The sequence below is a fragment of the Podarcis filfolensis genome (genome assembly GCF_964270895.1).
Source record: "Podarcis filfolensis genome assembly, chromosome: 1".
Taxonomy (NCBI): domain Eukaryota; kingdom Metazoa; phylum Chordata; class Lepidosauria; order Squamata; family Lacertidae; genus Podarcis; species Podarcis filfolensis.
In genome coordinates, this window is record NC_139604.1 from 96,075,929 (window position 1) to 96,092,555 (window position 16,627).

Genomic DNA, 16,627 nt, shown 5'->3' on the forward strand with positions numbered 1-16,627 from the left:
GATGTTTTGGAGACTGCCTAATTGCAATCATAATGATAAAGAAAATTCTTGGCTTGGGACCTTCTTTAAATATTACTTCTGTTATCTTCCTTTGCAACTCACACTGTTTGAAATGTGTAAATATTTCTATGGAATATTTCACAAGTCCTCTCGTCCAAAACAAGTATTATTAAAAAGGAAACAATGTGATAGAGGGGAAATAGCACAAATGATTAATGAGTGAGTTTTCTGGAATTGATAAAAGTAGGGTGTCTTGTCTTACCTGAGCTGTCTGTTAAGGCAAAGCCACCTTTTGATACAATCCATTGTTTAATTTTTTAAAAAAATTACTACTGCAATGCATAGTGTCCAACCACAACATATAGTGTCTCTAAGGGGTATCTTGTATGGATATAAATGGTCTATTATACTAGAAATTGGATGTGTCTTTTATTATATTTCTGTTCCTGACCACTTGTTGACCTGAACTGGAATGAAACTGGACCAATTTCAGAACTGAACCAGGAATGTATTGACTTCATTCCCTGATGCTCACTTTTGTTTTCTGCATATATGTTTTTGGCTGACAAAACATGGACTTAACGTACGCTGAATAATGGCATATTCTTCTCTAATGCCAGCTTTTTAAAATTATGGCTTAATCCACGAGTCTTCTTGCCAGTTCGCCTTTCTTTTCTGGTGTTTGTTTTTTTCAGATCACAAAAAAATAGTAATGTGGTTTCACATACAAAAACCTGGATGGAAAGAATAGGAAGGTGGGATCATGGTTGCCTCAGAAGCATGGCAACTCTACAAGTCTGGCATCAGCCACACTAATAAAATCCAATCCAACGCTGTTTTATGACCTTGAATTTATGTGGCTGCTGAAGATCAAAGGGTTTCTGTCCCACTGGACTACAAGGTCTATAGTTCATGGTAAAAAAAAGAAAGAAAACCTCATCAAAAAGAACATTTTAGTTGTGAGGCTTTTCATTTTAATCAGCTACAGCAATAAAAGAGCTGCGAGGTGTCCAAAAACATTCTCCAAGATCAGAGACAATCACCCTCTAGTCCACACCGTGTTCTTATTAGATCCAACCACTCTCATTTGACCACACCATTGAACCTTCTGCTGCTACAACTTGTTTGGCATATCTTTTTATCTTAGGTTTCCCCCCTCCCCACTTCTTAACACAAGACTTGTCAGATCACAGTAAGATTAATGATGCAAGAAGCCTACTCATTAATATTAATGCGCTATGATTTTCTCAAGATAGAACTTCATTGTAATTGCCTCTCACAGGCAACAGCTGAAATAAAGTGTGCATTCTAGGGTGTTCCTCTCCCTCTACCTTTTGCTAGAGAATCAAGTCTCATTCATTAGAATTAACAGCCGTACATTTGAAAATAGCCACTAATGTCACTGACTTGTGAAGACTTGTTGAAAAGCAGAAGGGTTATCTTGAACCTCAGCATAGCAGAAGACTTTGTGGCATTGCTGTACTTATTTCTACTTATTTCCCCCTACGGTTCTTCCTTGCCAGGCAGGAGTAACAACCTGCCACAGAAAGAGCTTTTTAAGCCCTCCATCTTGCTTACCAGGCACTGGGGTGGTCACTTGAGGGCCCTTGGACATTCTCAGAGCCCTTACACATCCTCCCCAGAGGACCAGTAAGGAAGGTGGTGTCTTGCTTACTAGCCTTTGGGAAGTTGGCACATGGGTTCTGAGAGCATCCCAGGACCCCTGCACGACCTTCCCGGAGGCCAGTAAGCAAGGTAGAGGATGGCTTACCAGCAGGGCTCCATCCATTCACTACAGTTGTACCTTGGAAGTTGAACCGAGTCCGTTCTGGAAGTCCATTTGACTTCTGAAATGTTTGGAAACCCAAACTCGGCTTCTGATTGGCTGCAGGAAGCTCCTGGAGCCAATCAGAAGCCACGGAAGCCCAGTCAGATGTCCGGCTTCCAAAAATAGTTCGCAAAACGCAACAGTCACTTCTGGGTTTGTGGTGTTTGGGAGCCAAAATGTTTGAGAACTAACTTGTTCTATAACCAAGGTATGACTGTAATTTGAAGACTCCCGGTGGAGGATTTTCCCTTCCAACTGCAGCCCCCCAGGTGCTACTTCCCACACTGTACTAGAAGGCTCTCCAGCCCTTCTGGAGCAAAGGGGAAGAAGGAGTTGGAAGAAATCATTTTGCCCATTCTCCACTGCAAATATTCTGTACTTGGAGTTTTGCTCTCTAGAAGTCCAGATCCAGATCCACTGCTGCGTTTGTAATGTTTTAAATCAAGCAGTTCCATATATAATATATATGCTTCCGCAACTTTTTCCCCCAATAGTATTTTGGTAACCTTACGCTTTCTGTTAATCTTCCGTTGCCACATCTCCTACATGTAATTGCATCTCTCATTCACTCACATGCACATTTGGATTCCATAGACACCTCTTAAACAACACAAATATTTTAGTGTCCTGGGGATTTTTGCATGTGTCATGTCTTGAATTATATTATTCTCAGTCCATGCATTGGGAATATAAACGAAATGCTTGTCCTTGAAGACAATATTAATGCAGCATATGAAACAGATTATGATGGCTGAGGTGTCTCGAGAAAGGAATTTTGATTTTTAAGCAAATTGGCATACAGTATTTTGTTCTTCCAAATATCCTTTCATTGTTAAGCCTCTGATTGTAGTTGCTGAAATTTAAAACAAATGTATTCTTTGTTCAGGGTTTTTTGTTTTTTTCAAGGCCACCAATTTTGGGGGTATGCACAAGTTGTATTGTTGTTGTTGTTATTTAATGTGAAGTGTGTGACAGCCCAAGTGTGTTATTGCTGTTTCTGGGTAAAGAAAGAAGCAGCTGCGAAAAGAAGAAAAATATCATGCAAAAAGCCGAAGAGTCTATAAACCTCTTTGTCCCTCCCCTACATTCGTTCCTTTGCCTTGCTTTTGGGTTTCCCATAGGCATCTGGTTGACCACTGTGAGAACAGGATACTGGACTAGATAGGCCACTGGTATGTTCCAGCCAGGGCTCTTCTTAGGTTCTTATGTAGCTTAGCATATGCATTTTCCTTCTTACATGTAACTTGTATTGCTTTTCACTGATGTGAGTCAGATAGGGCTGGCCAATATATCGATATATCATCTAAATCTGGTTTGAAGTCCATTTCATGATATATCGGTTTCATAATTTTTGACTAGGCCATATATCGCAAATCATGATGTGTGTGTTTTTTGCTGTGCAAAAATCACAATGTGGGCAAAACTGTGAAGCCTGCCAATGATTCTCAATTCCTGCACCCCCTGTTAACTCTGCCGGCTCAACTCTCCCCTGTCTCCTTCAGGAGGCAGTGAATCACAAGAGCAGGGCCCGGCAAAAATCACAATGCAGGAAAAACTGTGAAGCCAGCCAGTGCCTCTACATACCTCCATCCTTATTTCAGACATCGTGATATATCGCATTGTTTCGCTGGTAATATATCATGTTGAAGAACAGATATTGCCCAGCCGTAGTTTCAGACCTAATTTCCCTCTTAGGTAATAAGACAGTGTCACTATAAGTGATTGCAAGCATTGCACACAATAACTAAGGCAATTAAGGCTGCAGTGCTATGCATACTAAGTAGGTCCCTGTGAGTTCTGTGGGATTTATTTCTGAGAAAGCAAGCACAGGCTTGCACTGTACGTTTCATGGCAATTGCAGTTATACTTCTTAAACAGCGACTTTTCATTATTTGTTCACAGTCCGAGTTTGAACTCAGGGTCTTTCATATTCGAGGAGAGCACGCGTCATCCATAGCAAAGCTTGAGGAAGTCATTGCAAATTTGGAAAATGAACTGGAAAATACATTATACAGGAGAAGTGAGGAAGCAAAGGATGCCTGTGTATCGACTGAAGATGATCACCCACCAAAGACGTACAGAACTGTATGTATACAAACCGACAGAGAAACTTTTATAAAGCCAAGTGAAGATGAAAGCCGGACAGTCAAAAATAACCAAACAATACCTAAAAAGCTGACTATACCTTGTTTGAATAATAGTGTTTCATTCACATCGGACAATAATGGCCATGCCTCAGGGAGTGCTGTATCTCAGATGTTTCCACCACCGCCACCGCCACCACCACCTCTTCCTGGTTCAATCCCTCCACCCCCAACATTATCACCAGGCATGGGATCTCCCCATCCTCCTCCTCCTCCACCTCCACTTCCTGCAGCTTTTGCAGGTCAGTTACCACCGCCTCCCCCACCTCCCCCACCAGGATTTTCTCCATCAGGAGCAGGTCCTCCTCCTCCACCACCACCACCACCACCTCCTGGATCCAGTTTCCTTTTCAGCAGCACATTGTCATCAAGCCAAGGTCCTCGAAAGCCTGCCATCGAACCTGCCTGTCCTATGAAGCCACTTTATTGGACCAGAATACAAATACAAGACAGCAGGTAAAGTTATGCTTCCCTCTTATTTAATAGTGGAAACCTATGTGCAGTATTTCAAGATCAACTAAAGCAAAAAGAGATTACATTGCAGAAATATAAAAAAATACTCAACTCAGGTTTTGAAATGTAGATTTTAAAAAAAGGGATGGTTTACTGCTAGGGAGTAGCCTTTTTCAAAAGTTCCATCATCTGTCTAACATTCTTGTTTAGAACTGTGCCCTGTGGCACACACAAATAGAGTAATATGACTTGACATGTAGTATTTTTAGTACTGCTAGAGGCATGAGTTCTTTGTAACCTGGTTCTGGAGATACTCTGCCATCAGATTAGCTCATATGATAATCCTTAAGGGCCTGAGACACAGCAGAAGGCCATTGACTTTCCAGTAGCCTATATCACTGCCATTCAGATGCTTGACTGCTCTTCCTGCCATGCCAATTAAATGCAGCTTAGTGGTACATACAAAGAACTAGTGGAGTTGAGATAGTCAACTTTAGCCTGCTTCTGTATGAACCACATTGTAGGCCTAATACCTGTGCAGTGGCAGCAGATAGCCCCAAACATAGCCCCAAACTCCGACTATGGGGAGCCCTGGGTTCCTGAGCACCCACAAATTTTAAATGAAGGGGCTGCCCCCCCCCAGATTCCATTTGGCCATGTGTGCATGCCATGGGGCATGTTTGTGTCACGTCGGCACTCTCCTGCGATCAATGTGATGGTGTGGATTGCACACAGCATGTGGCACGCAGCATGCACCAGCAATGTGTGCGAGTGACGTCAGCATGCCATGGGCATGCCAGTATGATGCGCGCACATTACAGGCATGCCAATGTCACATGCACTGGCTGTCATGGGAGCAAGGCAGCACACGTGTCCCCAACAGTGGATGTGTGATCAGTCCTAGTCAACCCCCCGCCCACCAACCTTTGGTTCTAGCTCCTGCACTTTGTTTAGAAAGAGAAATGTTATGTTTCTCTAGGCTAGTAAGGGATCTGGTCCTAGTGGCATCATCAAAAGCCAGGGCTTTACAACACAGTCCTGTGCATGCATTCTCAGCACAGGACTTCAGTCCCAGGGAGGAATTCAGTGTCACACACTTATTGTTCCGTCACCACAAGCATTTCTGCTTGCCTGAACAGCCCCCCCTGTCCCTCCCAAGCTCTGTTCAGGTGGCTCACCTGTCGCTCCAGAGTAGATTTGAGTGAGGCACAGTGGGAAGAAGGAGGGGAAAGCCCCACCGAGCTAGCAGGAACCTAAGTGACATAACTTTTACTAATTAGCTAAGCACAATCTAAGCGCAAGTCGGTAAGCGACATAATTTTACTTGCCTGGAAATACATCTCTCCACCAAGTACTGATTACTGCATAGTAAAATTCCTAGAATTTATACGAAGGAATGCCTTATATGTAAGTTGATGTAGGGTCAGCATTCTAAAGTGCAGTGATGACCGTTGTATTGCCCCTAAGTTTGTGATGAAATGTCCTCCCACTCACCCTAGACAGGCAGCTCTCCTGTCCTTGCCTGCCCACTTTCTCTATTATTATTATTTTTTCTTATTATTATTCTTTGCTTAGCTTGATGAAGACAAAAGAGTGGACTATGAATTCATAGAGATCAAATAACAAACAACAATAACACCATATCCTTATTTGGAACTTCTTTTTTTTCTGTACGCATGAGCTCTCTACTCCCCTTCCCTCCTCCCTGTGTATGTCTGGCTTTAGTGTTTCTGTCCTGGCTACCGCTATTTTTTCATAGGATCTTAGAGTTGGAAGGGGACCAAGGGTCATCTAGTCCAACCCCCTGCAATGCTGGAATCTCAGCTAAGGCATCCAGTACAAATGGCCATCCGACCTCTGCTTAAAAACCTCCAAGGAAGGAAGGAGGGGTATCCAAACTGAGAAAGCGTGGGTTGATCACTGCTGACAAACCTAGATAGGAAGCCAGGGTCAGATTAAGATGTCTGAACCAGGTTTATGTGCCCAAATGTTGAGGGAGAGACATTAAAAATGTCTTTCCCTCATTACCAAATTTCTGTTTTCTATCTGTTGTGGAAGTTGGTTAAGAGTATATCTCCGTCAGCAGATCAGTTGATACAGCCCAAGCACCATTCTATACCTAAATGTGGTACTATATTAAAAGTAGCATTTATAACATTTTCTTCATCTGTGTTTTTAGTTATAAGGTTTCCTCGAATCTGTTTGCATTGTAGAAGATGTGTCCAGATCTGATACTTTCATTTCTGAATATTGCTTATTCTGTGAGCCTTGATTTTTTATTTTTAATGGGAATTTAGCAGGGGGGGGGGGGAAAGGTGAGACTTGATATGAAATGACAAGTAGGAATAAAATGTCATGTGAGTGACACCTGCTGGAGGGAAAATACCAGCTGCTACTAATAAAACCAAGAGATAATTTTCTTATTAAGAATCGGTAGTTGCCAAAGAAAAGCAATCTAATCTCTTTTGTTACTAAAGATTCTCAAAGCAGAGAATGAAACATTAAAATGAGATTGTTTTTTAAATTATAGATCTCACCATTCAGTGGTAATACTAACTGTAGTATTAATATGAAGAAGCGAATATGGAAGATACTGTCAATATTTGGCTAGGTTGTGCTTGCATTCTGCCTAGAATCCCCTCCCCATTATTTTGTATATGTTCAGAATACTTGCCAGATCACCTGCAATCTTGAGTCCATGCAAATAATTTAAAATAATAAGTAATACACAATCTGTGTGTTGAAAAGCTACACAATCTATGCAGCGGTGAGGAAAACACATTGAATATGCTAACCTTCCCCAGTTTGATGGCTTCTAGATGTCGTTGGACTCCAACTCCCATCAGCCCCAGACACCATAGCAATTAGTCAGGGATGATGGGAGTTGCAGTCCAGCAACATCTGGAAGGTTCCAGGTAGGGGAAGACAGGATTACAAAACAGTGTATTGAGCAGTATAAAGATTTGGGTATGGAACTTCTTTCTAAATAGTAGGCCAGTCCAAAGGCAGATGTACTAAATATTGATGGAGTTTTAAATATGTGGTAAAGTAAGTAAGTAACTTTGAAAGAGACATTGTGGTAATTTTATTTTGCCTTTTTCCAATTTTAGTCAAAACACGGCACCAACTCTGTGGGATTCTTTGGAAGAGCCTGACATATGTGATGCCAGTGAATTTGAATACTTATTCTCCAAAGAAACAGCTCAGGAAAAGAAAAAGCCATTAGCAGAGTCTTATGAAAAGAAAACAAAAGCCAAAAAGGTATCACTGCATTGCAACCTTAACTTAATCTTTTTAGATAATAATAATCTAGGTTTTTATTGAGTATCTTTCTTATATGCATTTTAGGTTTCAGTAATACAACAAGAACAATGAAATACAAAAGGATCTTCAAATGACAGATCTTATATGTGGTGGCCCCAATCTGTCATTGTTTAGGCTGAGATTTTTCTTTTCAATGATTGCCCACACCTGGGATTGAATTGTCTTCAGACTTGCTTTGAAGGTTTGACAATAGTATGAAGTGCTTAACTATGGCTGTGTCTAAAATTCATACTGGAATTCTGTCACATTCTTATTAATGGCTTGAGAACTCCATTAAAACGGAGCATAACCATTAGCACCACACACAAGCCTAGACCCCAATTCATGTTCAGCTGGGGCCAGGAGCAATCTGTGCTGGTGGAGAGCCATCCTCCATACAATAATGTCACTGCAGCTTAATTTGATGGGGCTGGTGCAGGAGAGGGCAGCAGCGAGGATGAGATTGTGTGGGCACACTGGCCTGCTCCACCAGTGTCATTGTGCAGCCCTGACCTATCCACCATCTTTCCCTACCCGAATCCTATCCAGGTAAGCTACAGCAACAATGGTGTCAGGAGGGTGACCTTGCGGCTCCACAAAGGCCGCTGCTGGCTGGGGCGATACAGAAAGAGCACGGTAACAGGGCAGAGCAGGCTCCTTTTCTTCTCCATGCTAATAGACTTCATTTCTCATTGATACCCAACTTGAGTGTCTGAATGCATGGAGATCTGTTTCGTTGATTCTTGTTGTTGTTGTTGTTTAGTCGTTTAGTCGTGTCCGACTCTTCGTGACCCTGTGGACCAGAGCACACCAGGCACTCCTGTCTTCCACTGCCTCCCGCAGTTTGGTCAGACTCATGTTTGTAGCTTTGAGAACAGTGTCCAACCATCTCATCCTCTGTCGTCCCCTTCTCCTTGTGCCCTCAATCTTTCCCAACATCAGAGTCTTTTCCAGGGAATCTTCTCTTCTCATGAGGTGGCCAAAGTATTGGAGCCTCAGTTTTACGATCTGTCCTTCCAGTAAGCACTCAGGGCTTATTTCCTTCAGAATGGATACGTTTGATCTTCTTGCAGTCCATGGGACTCTCAAGAGTCTCCTCCAGCACCATAATTCAAAAGCATCAATTCTTCGGCGATCAGCCTTCTTTATGGTCCAGTTCGTTGATTCTACCCACACCCAAAGAGCCTAGTTCACATCAGAGTATATATGCAAATATTAAGCCACTTTGGGAAAATTCTCTTCTTGAAAGCATTAAATAAATATGTCTGTACACTTTGAAGTTCAGTTAATGATCAGGCATCATAGAATGGGGTCCTAGAATCTGGAATGTGGGTGGTACTGTGGTCTAAACCACTGAGCTTCTCAGATTTGCCGATTGGAAGGTCACCGGTTCGAATCTGCATGATGGTGGTGAGCTCCCATTGCTCTGTCCCAGCTCCTGCAATCTAGCAGTTCAAAAGCACGCCAGTGCAAGTAGATAAATAGGTACCACTGCGGCGGGAAGGTAGACAGCATTTCTGTGCGCTCTGGCACTCATCACGGTGTTCTGTTGCACCAGAAGCGGTTTAGTCATGCTAGCCACATGACCTGGACAGCTGTCTGTGGACAAACACCTGCTCCCTCGGCCTGAAAGAAAGATGAGCGCCGCACCCCATAGTCGCCTTTGACTGGTCTTAATCGTCCAGGGGTCCTTTACCCCCCCACCCTTTTACCCTTTCTTTACACAACTATCGTGTTGCCAAGGTGCACTGATACTGTACTGATATTTGCCACCACATACTCACATAAAATGTGAATAATAGGCATACAACCACAAACACTTATATAACACGTTGTGGAGCTGTAGCCAATCAGGGCTCCCAGATGCATGCTTTAGTAAACATGCCTGTCGTTCACGCTTTGTGGCAAGAGGCATAGTGGTTAAAGCCATTGTATTTGTAGCAAACTTGATGGCTGTCCCATGTGTGGAATGAAAAATGTATAGAGAGTAGGATTTTTACATTTGAATATTCACAGTATTATTATTATTTTCTATATCTACTGGATATTAATGATTCTTGTGGATGCTAACATTCAATTTGATGCCGTTATATTTTCTTCCTACAAAGTCAAGGAGTAAATGTCACATAATTTGTGTCATCTGCATGATCTAAATAAGACTCCATCAATCACCTTTGGCTCTTTAGTGCTATGATTATCATATCAAAGTCAGAAAAAGAAACCCACTGAAGATAATGGCTTTTCTGTTGTCCATTATCTCTAACTCATTTCAAGTAATTATTAGCACATGTTCTCATTTACGATGAGTGTCAATATTTTTGAATGAGAGTGGTTTTAAAAAGAGGATATATCTGTCATCAGGGTTTTTTATGCTTTTGCCTATTTTGTAATTGTGAGATAATGATAATAACAATTACAACGTTCCACGATTCTTGAAAAGATGGCTTCATAATTCAGTGTTACACCATCCTGGGTCAGAATGTTATAAGAATGCTGTCAATCCTAAATATATTTACACAACATTAAGACCATTAAGACTAATGTAATCTGTTTATTAGTGGAATTCACAATAAGGATTACCAACAAATAATAATATCGTATTATAAGTATTATTTATTTTGTAAAGGTCCCATTCCTAAATATATTGCTCACTGACTTATTTGGAACAAGTAATGGGCCATTTCATGCAATGTGCGTGCTTGTGATTCCATCCTTTCAATCCTGATTCAGAATATACTCACTGTGAACTCATACAAGTGAGTAGCTTGTCAAAGGGCCTGTATCCTTTTGTGCCCCTGGTAATTGCACCCCTGTTGTTGTGCCATAATTGGTTATTCTTCTCTCTACTGACTACATGTTAGAGTTCCAAAATCACAATATTTGGTCATAGCTGATCACTCGCAGGACCTGTTCACTGCAAGCATATTCTGAGCCCAGGTTAACAAGCTTGATAATCATTAAAAAAAACAAGATATGTGTGAATTGTCCTTTACTTTCAGAGAAGAACTCTTTCTCTGGATAGTTTTTGAGTGTCTGACATGCTGACCCAGTGAAATTCTGCTACAGACTGGTCTTACATAGTGGGCGTAAGCTTTTGCTGCAGGTGGTGGATTTCGGAGGGAGCACCATTTTCCTAATTCCTGCTCCTGTGAGCATCGGCTTGCAGCATGGTTCGGAAGGAGGGATGTTATTTTTGAATTTTTACTTTTAGTACTAACATGACCAAGGCTTGCACTGGCTGTGACAATCCCCGTGTTTATACAAGGGAAAGATGAAGCATGGGATCGCAGCATTTACATTCTTGTCGCAGGCTCTGGAGATACTGCATCTATTTCCTTGGTATATTTAGTAACCAGAGAAGAGGCAGACAGTTTGCTGCCATGTCTGTTGCTTAGGCGTATCCTGCCAGCTGGCGTATCATTATCATCAACTGGCAACAGCTAGGAAGTTGGTTGCTTACATACTACTGTCATCTGTGCGCAAAGTGCGTACTTCTGGGAGCTCGAAGCATCTTTCACTAGCTGGGGCCAGATGGAACAATCTGGTCTTTCCAAACCTTAATTTAGTGCATACCCACTGAATCTGTGATCCACCAAGATAAAAGCTGCTTCTCAGCAGCCAGTGCATTAGGGCTTGCAAGGTGCTTGACAAATCACTTTTTCTGCAGTTCCAAGCAAGCAATGCACATGCCTGGTGGGCTGCATTCAGCTTGGTGGTTACAGAGGAGAGAAGGAGGGAGATCACAGAGGTATAAAAAATGATGCATGGTGTAGAGAAAGATGACAGAGATTTTTTTTCTATAATAGCAGTAGGTGGCATCATTCAGTGAAACGGAATGTTGGAAGATTTGGGGCATATGAAAGGACGTACCACACATATTGTGCTTTTAATTCTCCTGGGAGCCACCCAGAGTGGCTGGGGAAACCCAGCCAGATGTGCAGGGTATAAATAAAAATTTATTATTATTATTATTATTATTATTATTATTATTATTATTATTATTATTGAATTCTCTACCACTTAGACTGCAGTCAAGACTGCACTGTTTTCCCAATGTTTACTTACCTGATAGCGTCTACGTTTTATGTGATCTCTCACATGACGTAAAAGCCACTTTTGGAAATCAGGTAGAGAGGCCTAGTACTAATTTCTACGTCAGTTGTTTGTGGGGGGGGGGGCGGATCTGTTTTGCGATCCCGTTAACACAGAATACCACGAGAGCGGTTTTGCATTGCAATTTCAAGTAACAAAAATTGGGGGTGGCACCCTGTTGCAAAGTTATTTCCTGCTGTTTAAATTTTAGCCTGACACGTGGTGGAGTGTCTTATTAAAAAAGCTGTTCCATCACATACAAAAATACTGAGCTGTAAAAGGAACATTAAAATAAGGACAAGAAGCGCCAGCATTATAACCAGTAAAACTAATGCAATAAACCCCATTACTGAATGCAGCATTTGTGATAGATGGCAACTTAGATGGCTTTAAAGGGGGATACGGCTATGGAGGATAAAATACTCTGCACTACCTACAGTATCAAAGGCAGTATGCCCCTTGATTCAACAGCAAATAGCATGTTGGGACAACAGTGCTCATCTGACTGCCAGTGAGTCACTGTACCGCTCTTTACTTCCCAGTAAGAGTTCAGCTACTACTCAAGGCTAACAGAAAGCCAGTGTGCCCTAGGTAGGCCTTTATTCTCTTGACTTAACAATTTTGTTATCCAGTGTGACAAATTTCAGCCCTACAGGATTTTTGATCATTTTGCTCAGACTATTTCAGGTAGCCAGAGTCTAGTTTGGCATTTATAATTGTGACCATATGTACTTTCTTCCCATAAAAGGCTATAAATATAAAGCTTGTTTTGTTCTGAAGTGAACCTCTCTCTAATAGTTTTAAATTATGTAATATTAAAGGCATTTTCAGTTTAAAATAAGATACTGGAGTAGGAAAGTTGTGCGAGCTAACCTGATCTTTAGAGCGTACCTACAAATGTAGTAGTTTCAGATGTAATATTGCTGGTATGAGGTGTCGTCTGGAAAGGTTTTGCCTCAAACTAGGCATGCCTAATGGGGTTTATGACAGCCTATGAATTTTCCTCTGAAAAGGGTCAGCCTGGAGGTCAGTGAATGCTATACAAATTGCACTCTACTTAAGCCTTTAATTACCCCTATTAGAATTTAATCTGCTGCCAAGTTCATCAAATAACATTTATAACTTCAGAAATGTCTGTGACAAACTTCTATTTGACTTGTAGATTTACTCTATGGTAAATTTTCTTCTGTCCCTCAAATTTTTTGTTATTAAAAATTGTTTTGTTGTTTTAAAAAATAGTGAATGGAGACCAAAAAATATGCACCCATTATTTTGTAGACATGAGTTCAGAAAATCTCTGAGCATCCATCATACTTTTATTCTAAGAATTGAAACTGGGCACGTTACAGCCAAAGTTAAGTAGATTTAAATCCCATTGGCATTGGGTACAGACTAAGTTGGTTCAACTTTTAAGTCCTGTTGAAATCTGTAGGAGCAGTTAAGGGAACTGAAATTAAACTAATTTAGACTGCTGTCCTATACACACTTACCTGAGTGTATGTCTCGTTGAATTCAACGACATTTATTTCTACATAGACAGGTATATGTCAGGAGCCCATCCTACTCTTGAGTAGGACCCTGGCAGAGACACATACCCGACTGGTATGTTCTCTCCCTCCTGGTCTATTGTTTGGGAGCTTCAAAAGCTTTCTTCTGCCCAAACATCACAGTGACTGATGCCAACAGATATCGGCACACTTAGGGATCCTCAGAGTCTTTGCAGCTTGCATAACAGTCCTCAGCAACTCAGCATTTTGGCTAATCTACTTTATTTACATATAAACACACACGGAGCACTGCAGCATGGCTCCTTCTCTCTCTAGCATCAGACAGCAAAGAGAAAGAACAAAGGAGAATAGTCCCACTTTACAGAACACCGGAACACGAACATCCTGTCTCTGTCACTTCCCACTCTGTGGAGTGAAAACATACACCATCATGTGATAGACAACAATCCCATGACTGCAATCACGGAGCAGGAATCTTAACAGTATAGGCCCTGCACATCTGAATCTGTCAGGGCCAGCCCTACCATTATGCAGAGTGAGGCATTCATCTCAGGCAGCAGATGCTGGGAGGTGAGAGATGTTGGCTAAGTGTCAAAGAGCAGAATTGTGTGTGCCACACAACATCCCCTGTACCTCCTAAGAGAGCTAGCCACCCTTAGCTGTAGCAGAGGACACTGTCCTTTTGCCAACATCAAAGTAAGATTCAACTGCCAACATAGTTGCTTTCTGTATGTGAAACAGGAGGAGGTGCCATTTTTTCTTTCACTCTGAAGCAACATAATGTATTGGGTCAACCCTAATCCAAGTCAGAAATCTAAGTGGAAGAGTTACGCACACACCCTTAAATTTGGTGGCAGGTAAAGGTGAATTTTTTTCTTGGAAAGTATACATAGATTTTATTTTCCCGTTCTGTAGGCAGATACATAGTGCCATAAAAATGAATTAGAAATAATTCAAGGTTACACTTATTTGCTGGATTTCAATCATGGTTGTACAGCTCTCATTACTGTTAGATTCACAGAACTGTGTGTAAGCTTTCCTCCCTCACAGCAATGTGACTTTTTATATTATCATCTATTCCTGGCATACAGTTTTAAAAAAAGAAAATACCATGAAAGATGAAGGGGAAAGGAAGTTACATTTAAGTCACTTTTTAAAAAATGTTGGCTTGCTTTACGTTTCACATTTATTTGGACATTTAAGTATGACCAACTATTTTTATTTCCAGATTATCAAACTGTTGGATGGAAAGAGATCTCAGACTGTAGGAATTTTGATTTCCAGTTTACATTTGGAGATGAAGGACATACAACAAGGTGAGTGTTGCTTGCATCTTACAAGGAACCTTGTGCATGGAGATGTTTTCAGAAGTTAATAATAATAAAATAACCTTCAGGTGCATATTTTACATTCTATAGCTGTGCATCCCTCTTGTTCAGCATCATGTTTTGCACAGGGGCCAGCCAGATTCTTCTAGGAAACATGAAATAGGCAATAACTTTTCCTTCTACTTGCTTCCCACCCCTGCAATTGGAATTCGTAGGCACACTGGCTCTGAATTGGAAGTTCCACTTGGCAGCCCTAGCATTCAGCTGTTGCTGCACCATATCTGCAACTTACTCCTCTAGTCCACTTTAAAATCTAAGCTAGTGATCATTGATCCTACGGCAGTGAATTTCACAAATTGATTATGTATGAAGAAGTACGGGGTGGTTGTTGTTTTTTGTATGTTCTCAGTCCGCTGCCAATCAATTCCATTAAGGGATCTCAAATTGCAGTGCTATGGGAAAGGGAGAATAATGCTGTCTATTCTGACTTTTCCTATACATAGAATAATAAAACTGTAGCATTGGGAGACATCCTAGGGATCATCTGGTCCATCCCCCTTGCAATGAAAGAATCTCAACATGCTGTTCCCCCATCCAATCTGAAACCATAGCAGTTTTATTGCTGCCCCACGAGGACCGCTATACCATGCATAACACTATAAATATCTGCCTTAGTTGCCATTTTTCTTAAATTCCTAAACATACCTAGCCTTTTCTCATAAGACAGACATAAATTATTTCACACATTTGTATAATTGCTTCCTTGAGAGAGAGTAGGCTCTCCTGTCCTAGGAACTGGCTGTGTTACACCTAAAGTGGCTGTCTTGTAGAGATGCCTAGTTTCAACCCTCTTGCAGTATTCCTTACTACGAAGGAGCAGCAAAGCAACAAGCTCATCGGCCAATCAACAAATTACATTTTTGAGTTTTCTGATTTTAAGATGTCATTTCAGTAGTTCTTGGTGTGCTAGAACTGGGAGGGATGGGATTACAGCTTACCAGAGCATTGTAACAATCATCATCATAATCATCATCTCCAGTCTTATCAGCCAATGTCTGCTCATGAGAGGTGAGACAGAGACAATTGTATCCCCTGCTGCTGGCACATGTTAGGATAGATGTAGAGTGAGTCAAGGTAGTGACAGCAAGGTCAGGTGTGCATGCACCTGTCCCAGCATATTGTTTCATAGGACCACTGACCCACAACCCTTCCCCAAATGCAGAGATAAGCTGTTACTGTATGTAATTCCAATGTCGTCAACTGATGACAGAAAAATAAAATTAGAATGAAAGGTTGGGTCCAGAGATAGATGGTTGGAATTCTACTCATGCAACCGGGGTTCTCCTGGTTCACGACTCAGCTGCTGCCCCTGAAGACTGAGGGAACATTTAGTACAGAGTGTAATGGGACTGGAGCAGGGAGGGGGGCTGCAACAGAATGGGGAACTTCTGCAAAGATATGTCTGGATCCAAGCCATAGTGCCTGAAGAAATTACTTTTAAATAACCTCTGAGCTTGCATCAACGTGACACTCTTTCTGCTCCGAAAACCTATCGCATCCGCAGATGTCCATACAAAACTAGGGAGAAGATAAAAGAGAAGCAATAGGAAGACAATGTAATGCTATCTCAGGGTGGTGTAGGATTTTTGCCTTGAGAGATTTCCACCTTCGGTTGTGTCTAAGCCCAGTAACTGACATACTTGGCAGTTTTCATGTTGTCTAGCAATGGCAGTATGTGTAGCTCTGTACATCTGGCACACATATGGTTTGGTTTGCATTTGATTACTAGCCAACAAATTGAGGACCGCCACATTTGCGGGAGGAATCATCCACAGATGTTTCTTAGGAGAGGGTGACATTTTCTATTCCTGAAAAAGGTAGAACAGCGCTATCGTTGCTGGACAAAAGACAACAATATTAAGCACAGAGAATGGTTTTGTCGCCTTGTGGTGTAGTTCGAGCTCTCCGTTG

At 41.5% G+C, this 16,627-nt stretch overlaps 1 protein-coding gene and 1 long non-coding RNA gene across 2 annotated transcripts in view; both read left to right on the forward strand.

Annotated features, from left to right (window-relative positions):
• LOC310767021 overlaps positions 1 to 16,627 on the forward strand; it is a 962,895-nt gene that overhangs the window by 874,900 nt on the left and 71,368 nt on the right. The gene's annotated exons all lie outside the window — the stretch shown is intronic.
• The window catches only part of FMN1 (formin 1), a 110,613-nt gene that overhangs the window by 32,830 nt on the left and 61,156 nt on the right, over positions 1 to 16,627 (forward strand). Inside the window, exons 4-6 of the mRNA XM_083610835.1 lie at positions 3,731 to 4,428; positions 7,536 to 7,686; positions 14,557 to 14,644. Of these exons, the coding sequence (XP_083466961.1) occupies positions 3,731 to 4,428; positions 7,536 to 7,686; positions 14,557 to 14,644 (937 nt within the window). The remainder of the gene's footprint in view (positions 1 to 3,730; positions 4,429 to 7,535; positions 7,687 to 14,556; positions 14,645 to 16,627) is intronic.